Raw genomic sequence first — 16,624 nt, forward strand, 5'->3', positions numbered from 1 at the left:
TTATAGGGCTTGTTTTTTTTTTTTGCGGTACACGGGCCTCTCACTGTTGTGGCCTCTCCCGTCGCGGAGCACAGGCTCTGGACACGCAGGCCCAGCGGCCATGGCCCACGGGCCCAGCCGCTCCGCGGCATGTGGGATCCTCCTGGACCAGGGCACGAACCCGCGTCCCCTGCGTCGGCAGGCGGACTCTCAACCACTGCGCCACCAGGGAAGCCCTGCTTATAGGGCTTTAAAAACATTTCTAGTGGTACAGGACTTCTTGTCTGAACAAACTCTTCTGGTGTTTGTATATATGAAAAAGTTTTTATTTTGCCTTCATTTTTGAAAGGTGCTTTTGCTAGGTAAGAATTGTAGGTTAACAAGTTGTTTGTTTTTTTCCCATACTTTAAATATGCTGCTGAAGTATTCCTTGGGTTGTATTGTATATGATGAAAAGTCTGCTGTCCTCCTTTTCTTTCCCCTATACTTAATGTGCCTTTTTTCCCCTCTTCTAGATGCTTTTAAGATACTCTGTTTATCCCTCATTTAAAGCTGTTTGACTGTCATGTGGATTGGTGTAGTTTGTGTCTCTTGTCTTGAGGTTTATTGATCTTATGGAATCTATAGGGTTCATAGTTTTAATAAAATTTGGAAAAATTATAGCCATCATTTCTTCCAATAAGATTTTTTGTCACTCTTTCTTGGTTCCTCAGGGACTCCAATTACAACTGTGTTAGGCTGCTTGAAGTAGACCCACGGCTCATTATCCAATTTGGATAGTTTTTTTTTTTTTTAAATAGAGTTTTTTGGCTGCGTTGGGTCTTCGTTGCTGTGCGCAGGCTTTCTCTCATTGTGGCGAGCAGGGGCTACTCTTTGTTATGGTGTGCGGGCTTCTCATCGTGGTGGCTTCTCTTGTTGCAGAGGACAGGCTCTAGACATGCGGGCTTCAGTAGTTGTGGCATGTGGGCTCAGTAGTTGTGTCTCACTGGCTCTAGAGCGCAGGCTCAGTAGTTGTGGCGCACGGGCTTTGTTGCTCTGTGGTGTGTGGGATCTTCCTGGACCAGGGCTTGAACCCGTGTCCCCTGCATTGGCAGGCTGATTCTTAACCACTGTGCCACCAGGAAAGTCCCTGGATAGTTTCTAATGCTTATTGTATTTAAGTTTGCTAATATTAGTCTGCCATGTTTAATCTGTCATTAATCTCATTTAGTGTATTTTTCATCTCATTCATTGTAGTTTTCATGTTTAGAATTTTGATTTGGGTCTTTAGAAAAGAACTTTAAACATGTCTCAATTAACATGCTTAATATTTACCCTAACTTAAATATCTAGAATATAATTGCAGTAGTTATTTTAATATGTTTATTTACTAATTCTCTCATCTGTGCCATTTTTGGACTGGTTTTAATTGATTTTTATCCTAATTTGAGGTTGTATTTCTCTGTATCTTTGCATGTCTGGTAATTTTTCAGTGGGTGCCAGACATCGTAGATTTTACCTTGTTGGGTGTGGGTATTTCTAGTTATTCCTATAAATGTTCTTAAGCTTTGTTCTAGGACAGGTTTAAGTTACTTGGGAACAGTTTAATCCCTTTGGCTGGTACTTATAAGCTTTTTAGGCAAGACCAATGTGGAGCTTAGTCTAAGGTTAATATTCCCTAGTACTGAGGCAAAACCCTTTTTAGTGTTCTACCGGGTGACACACAAATTATGGTTTTCTACTCTGTCTTGTAGGAATAAGCACCATTCCCTGCCCTGTGAAATCTTCAGGGATTGTTTTCACTAATTCTTTTGCATGTCTTTTTTCTTTGGCTTGCTGTAGCTTCCTTGCGTGCATGAGCTGATCGGTAGTCAGCTAAAGACTCAAGGCATTCTTTCTAGATATCCAGGCTTCTCCCTCTGTGCAGCTTACTGTTCTCTGGTACTTAGTCCTGTATTCTCTACCCTCCCTTAGTCTCCTCAGCCTTTCAGTTCCATCTCTTCAACTCAGGACTGCCAGTCTCTGCCTGGGTTCTCTCTTCCTGCACCTTGTTCTGGAAGTTCTCTCCAGGAACTAATTTAGGGCAGCCATAGGGCATACTTTGTTTTTTTCTTGTCTCTCAGAGATCACTGTAATTTGTTGCCTAGTGTTCAATGTCTTGAAAGCTGGTGTTCCTTACATTTTGTATGGGTTTTCAGTTGTTTTGGGGGAGGATGGTACATCTGGTCTCTATAATTTCATCTGTGGCTGGAAATGTAAGTTCTGACTTACTAAATTTTCGCCAAAAAAAACAGAAGGAGATTTTTTGTTTGTTATGTCTTGAATGCTTATCACTACTTAAAGTGAAATTCACATATTTGTGTTAAATTTGAGTGACTTACTTTATATATATTACTGATGTTATGCTGATTGGATATAAGTTTAATTTATGTGATCTTACGAGTATTGATCACACACAAATTCATGGATAGCAGAAAGACATGTATGTAGGTATTTGGGTGTTCAGAGTTCTGGAATCTGAGACCAAATCCTAATGGTAGGTTTTGGCAGAGGAAACTAAGGCCAAAACTTGACTTTGGTCTATCTCTAGTTGGCACAGTACCTACCTGTTTTAACTCTAGTATATATTTTCACCATATATTTGTAAAGCTATGCTCTCTTTTTTATCATTATAACTTTGTGAGATATCTTTTACCTTTTATTTTCCAAATGAGAACACAGAAGGTAAGTCATTTTGACTCTTTTGTGTTCTTTTTAATGACAGTACAGTGCTATTTTTCTTTTTTAAACTAGTGGGCAGACTGATGGAATCATGGGTAATTTTGTTAGAGATTTTTGGATTATGATCAATAATAATTTTGAAGAATAACCATGATATAGGTCATGCATTGGTTTCTGTAAAACAAATGGCAGGCCGACTTCAGTTGATAAAAACATTGTGTTTTACAAGTTTCTTTGTAAATTAGTTGTTTGACTCTGACCATGGGTCATCTCTCTGTCTATTAACTGATCCATCAATTTCACCAGTGTCATAAATAATGGTTAAGTTCTACAATTAGCTTAAAAAAGGCTATGGTCTAGCTTAAATGGTTTTGACAGTAATTGTGGAACCGGTTGAACCCTGAGCTGTTCAGAGAACAGGATCCTAAGGAGGTCATCATTGGATTTATTATTGCAGGTAAACTGGGGATTGACTGGTGGTTTTTTGATGTTGGAAGCTCAGGGAATGGGATTAAGGGCTGAAATGGTACTATGGCAACGCTGCAAGGAGTTACCCTGGTGGGAGGTGGAGCAGAACTGTAAAGTTATGCTTGTATTAAAATGGAGAAACTATCCAAATCAGCCTGAATTTTTCATTAGCGTATAATTTAGATGTTTGAATTTAGGATCTGAAGAAAATTTTTTCAGATGTTAAATAATTATACTGTTTTTTTTCATTCTTAACTTTCATGAAAACATATACCAGTTTGCCTGTGTTCTCTTGTGTTTTTGTCATCATCCATCTTAGATGATAAGATCATAGTTATTAAAACAAGGAATGTGTTAGTATACTAGAAGTAGCTCACACTTTTGAGTGTTTACTATATACCGGGCACTGTTCTTTACACATCATATGAAATAAATTAATTTTCACAACCCTTTGATGTATGACTTTTATTACCATTTTGCTGATGAGAAAACAGGAGCACAGAGCATAAAGTAATTTACTTAAGGTCATTTGACAAATAGATTTGGGATATCTGTGTGGTCTGGAGACTGAGTCTGTGCTCTCAGTCACTGTGCTGTTTGTTTTAACAATCTTGGGATGAAGAGAGAAACATAGGCAGCTCATGCTTAATTGTTAATGTTATCATTTCTGAGAGTTTGGGAATCAACTTTTACAGAATATCCACGTTAGGATGATGATGAAGAACTTACGTTTTAGAATTATTTAGAATTTACTTTCACTATTAGGTCTTCTAAATAGCTATATACAAAATAGAATAAATTGTTAACCCTCTCATTGCCTTAGCTTTTTCATTTTTAAAAGTTGAGATTAACAGTAGTTACCTTTCTTGTTATGCATTCTTTCCCCTCTGAAGCATTATGCTAAGCTATTTTAGTATTATTTTCAAGACAGGAAGACCCTGGAATTGTTTTCAAGGAACGCATCTGCTTTGACTGACTCACATATCAGACCTTGGATGATGGGTGTTGTTTTGATGACAGGTGTCCTTTGGGAAAATCTCTGCTTACATTGTCAGTGAAAAGACTGTGGTTTTCCTCTCCATCTCTGTGTTACGTATTTTGTTTCAGAATATGTGAAATGGTACTTTAAGAGTATTGGGCAATCTTTTCTTCATAAATGTCTAAGTTCCCCAAAATGTGTATTAAACCTACCAATATAGTTGGGGTGAAACTCATTTATTTAGGCTTTAAACTTCAACAGTAATAACATTGATATATAAAAACCAATTATTTTGGTTCCAAACATTTTTATTGTCTAATACTTCTGTGCACTATGAACGCATTTTTAATTTAAACTTTTTCATAACCATATGTAATGGGCAATTTTATTTCCCTCACTGTACAGAGGAGAAATAGGAGGCTAGAGAGAACGTAAGTAGTGAAGTCAGATTTTGAATACAGTCTGTCGCTTCCAGAGTCTGAGTGCTTAACTGTGATGATAAATCACCTCTCCTGGGTTTTGAAGTCTTAAAATTGTGTATTTAAAAATAAAAGAGGAAAGACAGATTTATCATTGTTACATCATGGCAATCAGGACAAGAATTGTATAGCCCAGGCCTCCGGAGTAACTGAGACTGGAAAGTTATTGGGAACCGAGGCAGTTCTGTTGCTGTATCTTTCTGTGTGCTCACTCCTATCTCTTTTATTATTTTCTCTTTCTGCATATTGGCTTCCTCCGTTCTCCTCACCACCTGGCCCACCTTGACTGCTCATAAAATGGTACCTTCAACACAAGTGTCTTTACTACCTTAAAAATCCAGAACCTTGGCCAAGTGATGCAGCTTTTCATGATCTGATTTGTAGTTTCCTGTGAGATAGAATTTTGTCATCCTGGTCAGGCTCTGGATTATTTTCTTCTGGGTCGAGTGTCTGTCCTTTGGTCACATAGCTGTGGCGGGGGTGATAGGTTGAGGGAGGGGACACATTCAGGGATCTACACTAATGTTGGTAGGTAGTTCTCAGGGAAAGAGGTAGAGGCTGAATAGAGTCCCAAAATATGTCTATATTAATATGTATCAGATTTTATTAAGCAGTATCATAAAAATACACAATACAAATATCAATACAAATGCAATAAATAGCATAAAAATAAAACAATAAAAGTAAATACAACAAAATAATGCACAAATACAAAATATAAATACAAATATAAAATGCAAAATAATATATATGTTACAGGTACAAGGAACTGAAATCAATCTTTCAAAAGGTGACTTCCTGTAAGGTTGTGACAGTCAAGGAAAGACTGATGAACTGTTCTCAATTGAAGGAGACTAAAGGGACATGTGGACTAAATTTAACACATGGTCCTAGATTGAATCCTTTTGCTACAAAGAATATCATTGGGGCAACTGCACATATGGAATGTGTTCTGTGGATTAAATAGTAGGGAATATAGAGTATCAGTGTTAATTTCCTAATTTTTGTGGTCATACCATCACTATATAGGATGACATCATGTTTATAGGAAAACATGCTGAATTATTCATTGATAATGGGACAACATGCCTGCAACTTATTCCCAAGTGATTCAGCTGGGGGGAAAAAGCTTTTTGTTTATTCTGCAACCTTTGAAAATATTTCAAAATAAAAAGTAAAAAAGAAAAAAAACCTGTAACTTCTTTAAACTGGATATGTAATTTCTTTAATGGTACCAGAAGAATTTATATAAAAGAATCCTCTGGGTAAATGTTTTTGAAAAGAATATTCAACAGTCATTTATTTATTGAGCATTCCTTTATTTGTATTGTCAGTGCAGACTTTCCTGCAGTAGGTTTGCATAATTGGATATGTTTACTAAGGAACTCTACATTGTTTGCTGTACGTTATTTGAAGATTTACTTCATGGGATTTCAGATTCTATTTTCAGATTTCTTAATTCACAGATTTTAATGAATAAGAAATATTTATAATTTGCTCATGCATTTTCAGTTATTGGTGACTCTTTTTAAAATTTCTCTACTAGCCTCCCCCATTCTAAAATCTGCAGTTTCCTGTGAAGTTATAAAGTGTGAGCAGTCAGAATTGTCTGCTCCTTTGTAGGATATTTGGAAAATGGTTTAATGGAAGCTAATGGTTTGTATTGTATTTGGTTTAAGTATTTTCCAACTCAGTGTCAACATAAAGTAATTCTAATTATGGTGCTTTCTAGTCATATTTTATGATCAAAATGTTGAAGATATATTAGATATAGAGTATACTTTTGTTATATGAATATACTTTTGTTTTATTTTGAGGGTCATATTTTATTTTATTTTATTTATTTATTTTTTTTGTGCTATGCGGGCCTCTCACTGTTGGGGCCTCTCCCGTTGCGGAGCACAGGCTCCGGACGTGCAGGCTCAGCGGCCATGGCTCATGGGCCTAGCCACTCCGCGGCATGTGGGATCTTCCCAGACTGGGGCACGAACCCGTGTCCCCTGCATCGGCAGGCGGACTCTCAACCACTGCGCCACCAGGGAAGCCCTCGAGGGTCATATTTTAAAACAGAAGTATGTATTAATTTTTGAATGATAATTCCAGAGAAAACATAATTCAGTGTATTTATTCAGTTTACGCTCAACTTTCTTAGGAGTCAGTTCTTTTATAGCAGATGTACTATAGATATCTTTATAAGCTTTTTAAATTGTCTTTTTTATATCTTAATTATTTTGTTAAGCACATATTTTGATAGACATCTATACACTCATTCTAGGCTTTCTAGAGTAATTCAGTAGCTAGAAAGCCACACCTAGTTTATAAATGGTAATTAGCTTTATTTTCTGAAATATGTTGATCCTAAAGCCACAGAACTCTACTTCTGGGCTCTTTGTGTTCACGTGGTAAAAAGAATTTCCTAGGACATTGTTTTTTTAATGTGTCACATAAATGAAACAGTTGCCATTTGTTCCAACTGACTGGACCATTTCCAAGACAGGCTTCCTCTCTGCTCTGTCAATCATCATGTTTTTCATTCTAGAATTTCTCTCTAACTCTTGGATCTCTTCCAAGATAGGGGCAGTTTCTGAGCATCTCAGTGGCAGATATTTTCCAGGTATTATCTACAGGTTTCAAAAATTGTCAGTCAGAAGAGGAAGAGGGATGGGCAGAAATAGGGAAATAGAAACTGGGAAATAGAAATAGACAGGAGGAGTGGAGGCAGTGAGGCAGGTCCCTTTAAAAATAACTTTAAAAAAGGACATTTAGGGGCTTCCCTGGTGGCGCAGTGGTTGAGAATCTGCCTGCCAGTGTAGGGGACACGGGTTCGAGCGCTGGTCCAGGAAGATCCCACATGCTGCGGAGCAACGAAACCCGTGCGCCACAACTGCTGAGCCTGTGCTCTAGAGCCCACGAGCAACAACTACTGAAGCCCGCACGCCTAGAGCCAGTGCTTCACAACAAGAGAAGCCACCGAAATGAGAAGCCTGTGCACCGCAGCGAAGAGTAACCCCTGCTCGCCGCAACTAGAGAAAGCCAGCGCACAGCAGCGAAGACCCAACACAGCCAAAAATAAATAAATTTTAAAAAAAAGGGGGCCATTTAGGAAAAAAAAGAGTAAGGCATTGTTTAGAACAATATAATATACAAGTGCTAAAGTGGGCCTTCTAGATTAGTGCTTTCCAGATTACCTCTATGGTGAAGAACCAGATATTTTGTTACCAGTTCATTATGGATAGGACCTACATGGCAAGTAAATTTACCTCATGCTTGGGGTCAAATTCCTTGAAAGCATTGTCTAATTGCTATAAAGGTTTCTAAATTCTGAAATTTCTTCATTTCTGTGTATATTCTACACCAGTGTCAGTTTGCTGATTGACACTAGTCTGCTGACCACATGCAGAGTAGTGGTTTTTCCTAAAACTTTGTTTCTTCATTTGTACCCAAGGTTATTTAGCTTAGAAAAGTGAAATGATTTTCTCTATATTTCTCTACAGCTATTAAAGTTTTCTTTTTCAGTTTCAGTAGAGAACAGCTCTACTCAAAAGTAAAATTTGGTCTTTTGTTTGAGGGTGATGTTCATTGTCAGTATATAAAAGTCAGAAAAATATGCCTCTAGGGTTTGGAGCTCTAAGAGATTTCTACTTTCTGCATTATGGATTTCTGAAATAAGCTTTTGTATGATCTTATAATTTTGGAATCTGAAAAAAAAATTAATAAAGATACCAAATAAAACAATACCAAAGCAAGAAAGATCAGAAATATTGAGGTAGAAAAAGCATAATAATTTATAAAAACTATTAGTTTTATATAATTAGAGTATTGGGTTGATTTGGGGAAAGTGTCAATAGTTAAAGCCTAAAAGATTGTCAGGGACAAGATTGGGAAATGGTATGTAATTCTTAAAAAGTTAGCTTTTTATTTGCTAGACAGTGAAGGGCAGTTGGAGAATTTTATATAATGAAGCAATACGGAGTAGGTTGGTTTTTAGCAAAGAAAATTTTTAGTGTTTTCTCTCTGTATATACTTTAAAGTAAGATTAATAGAGGATCTACTTCAGTTTTGTAAAATACTTTAGTTCTAAACACTGTAATCATGTCTTTCAACTATAAGTAATGACTTAAAAGGTAGAAGAACAGAAATACGATGCAGTAATTGAGGTTAGTATTTAGTATGTTCTGAAATACCCCTGTCATTAAGTATTTGGTAAAAATGTATAATAATTGAGGCAGTACATTATGCTGTTGAGTGTAACCAAACTGCTTGGGTTGGAATCTCAGCTCTGACATTCATTATTTTTTCAACCTTAGGCAAATTACTTAACCTCTTTGGGCCTTGGTTTTCTTATCTATAAAATGGCAATACATAATACTTTCCTTATAGAACTGTCATGAAGTTAAATGACTGTGTGTGTGTGTAGATATGACGTATTTATTATATAATGTGCAATAGGGCCTGATAAATAATGAGTTAAATAAGTACTTTTACTGCTGCTGTTATGATTAGAAGACATCTCATTAAATAAATTTTATAAACATTTAAGAATGTGAGTATAAAATACCAAACATGCACCAGTTATGATCAGAAAATTACCAGCTGCTGTTTTTCACATTTTACTTTCTTCTGTTTGTAGAGAATAAAATAATGAATTTAAGTATACTTAACTTAGTGTTTTCTCTTTTATAGTTTATCAGAGAAGATATGAAATATAAAGATGCTACTAATAAACACAGCCATCTGCACAGAGAAGACAAGCATATAACTGTTGAGGATTTATGGAAACGATGGAAAACATCAGAAGGTAAGACTGTTTTAGTGATCTGAATCCCTGAGCTGCTTTTCTCAGGTCACTAATTGCATATGATTTACAAACAAATCAAAATAACATTTCTGTGAGGATATTTATATTTTAGTAAATAATTGTTCCATTTTTTATTTTGAAATATGATTTTAATTTTTCTTAGGATTTATTAAAGGTCAGCCTGTTTTCAGATAATTTGATACCTTATACTAGAATAAATAAGGTAACGCATGTCTGAGAGCTTAAAGTTGTAGAGCATTGTTTCATCTGTTAAATGGCATTATTATAAAAGGTTTGTCAAATAAACATGTGGATCCCAAAGTTTAATTTTTTTAAAAATTTATTTGTGGATAAAAAGTGGATCCCAAAGTTTAATTTTTTTAAAAATTTGTGGATCCCAAAGTTTAATTTTTTTAAAAATTTATTTAATGTGGATTCCAAAGTTTAATTTTTTTAAAAATTTATTTAATTAATTAATTTTTGGCTGTGTTGGGTCTTCGTTGCTGTGCGTGGGCTTTTTCTAGTTGCGGCAAGCAGGGGCTACTCTTCGTTGTGGTGTGCGGGCTTCTCACTGCGGTGGTTTATCTTGTTGTGGAGCACGGGCTCTAGGCGCACGGGCTTCAGTAGTTGTGGCACGTGGGCTCAGTAGTTGTGGTGCACGGCTTAGTTGCTCTGTGGCATGTGGGATCTTCCCAGACCAGGGCTCAAACCCGTGTCCTCTGCATTGGCAGGCGGATTCTTAACCATTGTGCCACCACGGAGGCCCCACCGAAGTTTTTTTTTAATTACGGAGAACAGTTCCTAAAGTCTTTAGAAGGCAAAGTCTGCTGATGATAAAGACTGCATGATACAGTTGTGTAATTTATATTTTATTCCTTTTTCTACCCTTAAGTCCTCAAGCTGTCTTACGGATAGTAATTTTTTAGGGCAGGAAAAGTGTATGGCCTAAAACCTCAACTTGATCCCCAATTGTAGAAAGCTACATAAAAAAAAAGTCTGTTAAGTTTTTTTTCTTTTTCTTTTTTTAGTGACAGTGTCAAACAAAATGTCTTTTTCCTAATGTTTCTATTCTTTTGTCAAAGTCAAGCAATTATATTGTAGCATATGTTTTTCTCTGCCAGTTTGAAGAGCGAAATGAAATTAAAAAGAATGTGGGACAGATTACCAAGTAGGAGTTATGAAGAAATAACAAAGTTTACTAGACTGTCAGTGGTAACATTTGGAAATGAGAAAATACAGGAAACTATTCCATCAACTCAGTATTATTATTAATATAGAAGAAGGTTTGCTTGGGAGGGGAGGGATAAATTGGGAAATTGGGATTGACATATACACACTACTGTGTATAAAATAGATAACTAATAAGGACCTACTGTATAGCACAGGGAACTCTACTCAGTACTCTGTAATGACCTATATGGGAGAAGAATCCAAAAAAAGAGTGGATATATGTATATGAAAACTGATTCACTTTGCTCTACACGTGAAACTAACACAACATTGTAAATCAACTATACTTCAATAAACATTTTTTTTAAAAAACGTGTTCTTATGGTTTTGTTTTCACTTTCTAAAAGAGGCATCTGATGAAATACTCCGGGAAGAAGAAAAAGAAAGAAGGAAAAAAATACCACTGACTTTAATGAAAGATACATAGACTTAAAAAAAACCTCTCCATTTCCTTTCCCCATATTATTTTGAAGTAATATGAACTTGGGTAGGAATAGAAATAAATAATGAGTATACTTATTTATTTAATAAGTATAATATACTTATTTATTTAATAAATAAATGAGTATAAGTTTCATGGGGGAAAGTGCTAGAATGGTCAAAAACTTAGTAAGACTATTTATATGAGATATCTCAGCAATATGTAGATATTAGTAAAGGACTTGGAGATCCAATGGAGTCTGTTGCCACTAGTATATTCTAGATTTGGAGTTTGTGGTAAGCTGAATGGAGCCCACAAAACTAACTACGTTTGAATGAAGGAAAAAAAAAGATTTGACCACTTCTCACCACCTGTTGTGCTACCACCCTGGTTCAGCCCTCATCCCTTTCCTGGATAATTGTGGTAGCTGCCTGAGGGTCTCCTTCTGTATACTTGTGCTCTTTTGAAATTTGTTCTTCACTTAGCAGAGTAATCTATTTAAGATATAAATCAAATTTGCTCAATACCCTGTAATGGCTCAGAGTAAAAGTTAAAATCTTTACAAAGATCTGTAAGGCTCTACATGATCTGTCCTCTCCTGCACCCTCCTCTCTTCCATTTTCTGTCTTTTCCATTTCTCTCACTCAGTGTGCTCTGCCCAGATGGAATCCTTGCTGCAGGAATGCAGATGTCCTCCTGGCTAATTCGTTATCTCTTTTTCGGGCTCTTCTCTCCTTGAGGCCTACCCTGACCACTCTATTTAAAATTGCAAATTGCAAACCATGTCCCCCTGCCCTCCTCTTGGTCATTTGGCACCCTTGTTGATCCCTCTTACTTAGCTTCACACTTTCTTTACCCCATGTCAGGAATCAGCTTCTAAGTTATAATATAATTGACTTATTTGTTATGTTTGTCTCCCTTCTGTCCCTTACCCCTGAAAATGTTAGCCTCAGAAAGCGGGGTGGGGGGAGGTCTTTGTCTATTTTGTTTATTACTGTGTCCCAAATTCAAGGGGATTCTGTACTTAAACCCCATTTTGATTTCCCACCCTGGTAAGTTTTGTGGGATCTTTTGTGATTTATGAAAATGTATGTTTGTTATCAGCTTAAGGTCTTTTCAAGTTAAATAGCTTCTTAAGTCTCTTTTTTCCTAGGCTTTCACCTTAATTTCCACCCCCTAAGATTTTACCATTATGGTGATGAGACGATTTCCCCCTAAGCCTTCAAAGAGTTGGCCTAAATTATCTGCTTTATGCTTCCTTTTCTCCAAACCCCAGTCTCGCACATAACCTTCTTAGGGGATTAGGGCTTGGGAGGAAGTATCTTAGGGCTCCTACTAAAACAGCTGCATGGGAGGGAAGAGAGAGGAGTTGAGTGAAATAAACCTCTACTAGAAGCTTTATGGTGACCTGATTGATTTTCTCAGTGTCATTTTTCTCAATTGATTTTACCATGTCATACATAGTCTTTTAATTTATTACAGGCTTCATGTAAAAAGGCAGAGCATTGTTGTTAGATCAGTGGTTTTTAAATCATAGCCTGACAAGCCCTGGGTTTCCTGGAGGTATCTCAGGGACAGGGATAAATGGGTAGAGTTCTGCTTTTATCTGGTATATTCTGTTTCTGTTTAAGATTTCTCTTGAGAAACAAAAAGTAATTCTTCTGAAAAGGTTTGGAAATTGTTGATAAAGAGATTAGAATGCAATAATATGTAATTTAAGGTTGTTTAGTTGAATATGAATATAGGTACATACATACTTATGCACACACATGCATACACACACAAACATACAGTCATACTTTGCCCGTCATTGTTGTGTCTTCAGTGCCTGGAACAGTGCCTTATTTACTTTGATTTTCAGTAAAGATTTGTCTAATGAATTGAATGAATGAGTGTATAGTGCCCCATGAGCATTGCATTCTCAGTAATTCAGTTCATACTTTGAGTACAGGCATTTCTGCCATAATGAAATATATGCACTCCTGGAAAACTTATGCTTTGCAAAATTATGAACTTAAAAATTAGAATTTATGGGAAAAATCGGGGTTGGAGCAGACTACTGAAAACCTGTGCAATGTTGTAATCAGAGCACTAACAGTACTAATAAAACTACAGGTAAAAAAGGCATGTTAAATCCCTAATCAGTAAATACTGTAGTAGATATAGGACTTTACCTTAAAAAATAATTAAAGATAACTTATTAAAAGGAGGTATTAGGTAGGGTTGAAGTTGCTAAATTATGGAGACAAGGGCAATGTGCACAAAGATGAGAACTGAGCAACAAGCATTTCTAAGAGCCTGTGGCCAGATTGAGCTAAAAGGAAGAAGGAATGGTGAGCAGACATCATGTTCATAGCTTTGTTGTTCTGGTATGGAAGGACTAATGAACTCTCTGATAGGATCATACACAGAAGGTGGTGTTTGTGGTAGGCTGTGAGTGTTGACCAGGAGTTCTGGAAGGGGATAATGAGGTAGACCATAAATGGTAGCCCCCATATAGCTCCTCCTTCAGTTACCTGAAAATTTGCTAGAAATGGAAGTGTAGATAGCATACTAAAGGAGACGTGTGGACTTTCAAGCTGTACAAATTTAAATCCTGGCCCTTCTGTTTATGAACATTAAGACATTTGGCACATTTAAAAATTCACTTGTAAAATGCAATTCTTGTGTGATTTAAATGAGTAGTGTAGTAAAAGTGCCTGGCATAATTCCTGGCAACACTCGATAGGCACTAAGTAAGTGTTGACTTACTTACCTTTGTAATAATGCTGAACGAACTAAAATGTTCAGCTCTATTTAAAGTTTTGTAAGGTTTTTGATTCAGTCTCTTAATATTCATCAATAAAATGAATAGATATATTAGACTACATACTCACCATTGTAGTGTGCAATTCTCTGGTTGGTAAAATGTACCTGAGATCTTTATGGAATATTGTCAGTGGGGAAAAAGTAAAGTTGTGTTCCTCAAAAATTGATACTGATCTCATATAGAAAAATTTCAGCATGACCTGAATGTACTTTTTTTGTGTGTGTGTAGAGAATGCTTGGTTAATTTGCATATGGCAACAGTCCAATACAAATGAAAGCTATTTAAAAAACTAGTATTAGATTTCAGACAGATTTTGATAAACTGGATCAGTTGTTAAAATTAATGAATGAGCAGTTAAATAGTAGCCAGCTACCTCATGAAGGAAAATATAGATAGAAAATTATTGGTTATGTATAAGATCTAGGGACCATAGTAGATTAAAAAACTGATTAAGTAATGTACTGTTTTTAAAAATCATAACTCATTAGGTTAAATAGTTATTTTAACATGTGACACTCATGAGGTAATCTTTCCATACTGTTCAGCACAGGTCTTATCTTACCTAAGGTCATTGTGTAATTTTGGGCTTTACAGATTGAATAGACATCTGGAAAATTTGCTGAAGGTTTATTATTATTATTATTATTGTTTATTGATTAGAAATTTAAAGGAACTGAAATTGTCTGAGAGAATGAAAGATGTCGGCCTTTAATGATGGATGTTTTGAAGTGTATATAAAGCCTAGCTAGAGATAAATGACTAAGAGTGTTTTCTTTCTGTATAGGAAAGCAAAAATGTAAATGTTACATAAAGGAAATATAAACGAAAAGAATTCCTGACTATGGGTGTTAAATTTCTAAAAGTAAGGAAGATTATAACTATCTCCTTTGTATAGATCCTTGATATTCATAAGGATTTTCTTCTGGGTGTGAAAGTATAAATGGATCTCTAAATGTTGATAAAATCTATCTGCTTTTTCATGTGTATGTTGTTGGTTACAATGAGACTGGAATGAAAAAAAATGTAAAAGGATCAGTGCACATTGCTTGACATTATCAGCAGAGTAACTCAAAATGTAGACCATTATAGATAATAAGGTAGCCATTATCTTTGTGGCGTCCATCAACACAATAATGTATGTTTACAGTAGTAGACATAGCAGTCACTATGGTGACTGATATTCACTTATACAAGTAAGTATAAGATAAGGCCTTGTTTTTCCAGGAGTTTACGATATTGTTACATGTGCACAGATGAAATGTTAAATAACAGTACAGGAAGGTTTGATTAAATACTGGGTCAGTGGTTCTATTGTGGGAGTTTAAGAGAATGAATAGATTTATTATGAGGAAGTCTTCATTAGGGAGGTGAATTTTCAGCAAGATTTTGAAAGAGAAAATTTTCTTAGAAGTGAGAAAGAGAGAGGGATATACATACAGGTTAGCACATTAAAATGAGTAAATGAATAGGTGTAATTCCAGACTTTAGTCCTAAATCCCTCAAATAAGCACAGTTTATAAGTCAGAAATGTAATTTTTTTTGTTTTCTTTTTGGCCGTACGCGGGCCTCTCACTGTTGTGGCCTCTCCCGTTGCGGAGCACAGGCTCTGGACGTGCAGGCTCAGCGGCCATGGCTCACGGGCCCAGCCGCTCCGCGGCATGTGGGATCTTCCCGAACCGGGGCACGAACCCGTGTCCCCTGCATCGGCAGGCGGACTCTCAACCACTGCGCCACCAGGGAAGCCCAGAAATGTAATTTTTTAGTGTACGACACAAGAATAAATCATTGTTTTAATATTTGTCTTTTGCTATTAACATGTAGTGCTTAACCTTTCTGTGTCTTGGTTTTGTCATCTGTTAGGGGTAAAGGTTATCTATTGCATCAAAGTGTTGAGGATGACATGAATTTGTACATGTAAAGTGCTTAGACTAGTGCCTACTACATAGCAAGTGCTCAATGACTGTCCGTTGTTACTATTTTTGTAAGGCAGGTGTGAAGGTGGCACATGGTGGGGATGTTGGAGACTTAATTTCTGAGTTGGGGAATAGTAGAAAATAGGGTTAGTTAGACAGGGAGACCAGACTAGTGATCCTTGATGTTTAAGTCTGATGAACTGCTTTAAGAATGACAAGTAAGATTCCACTGATACACCAGTGCTTACCAAATGATAGTGATTGCCTGGAGGACTGTATTAAGGATGCTTGATCTGTGCCTGGTCTCAATAGCAAAGAAGGATATTACCGTAGAAATTACTGGTTGGCAATATTTACTACGTATGTGGGAGGTGGTGTAGTGTATTTTAACATTTTTATCATCGCACTAAATATTAGGAGCTATTACAGCTTCTTGTTTTAGAAAGTCATATAATATGGAAGAGTTATAGGATGATGAATTCACTATAGGCAGGAAAATCAGCTGTGAGTTTAATGTAATGTGGATTTGAGTGGGAAGAATGAAAATACACAGATACTGAAGATACACAGCTGAAGAATATGTTTTCGGTCCTCCACCTGACTGTAGTCTATCATTGGAGAAAGTTCTGTTGACAAGTAATTAAAGGATGTGATACTATCTGTAATCAAGATAGGTAGTAGGCACTGTGGGTTAATAGAAAAAGAAGTATATTAGTCTGCCTGCAGAAGTCAGGTAAGGCCAGAGGAGTTAGTTGTGTATAAAGGGACATTTACTTTTTTCACCTTTTGTCACCCTTCCCTGGGAAGGACTCTACTGGATTAATAGCTTTCAGGATATTTGTAATTAA

General features: G+C 36.3%; 1 protein-coding gene across 3 annotated transcripts in view; it reads left to right on the plus strand.

Annotated features, from left to right (window-relative positions):
• Window positions 1-16,624, plus strand: part of STIM2 (stromal interaction molecule 2) — a 169,285-nt gene that overhangs the window by 95,329 nt on the left and 57,332 nt on the right. For all 3 annotated transcript variants that reach the window (XR_013827958.1, XM_079919372.1, XM_079919373.1), the window contains one exon: window positions 9,289-9,403. Coding sequence is in view for 2 of the 3 variants with exons in the window: in XM_079919372.1 (XP_079775498.1) it covers window positions 9,289-9,403 (115 nt within the window). In the remaining variant the exon portion in view is untranslated. The remainder of the gene's footprint in view (window positions 1-9,288; window positions 9,404-16,624) is intronic.

This window comes from Stenella coeruleoalba (genome assembly GCF_951394435.1).
Source record: "Stenella coeruleoalba genome assembly, chromosome: 4".
NCBI classification, from domain to species: domain Eukaryota; kingdom Metazoa; phylum Chordata; class Mammalia; order Artiodactyla; family Delphinidae; genus Stenella; species Stenella coeruleoalba.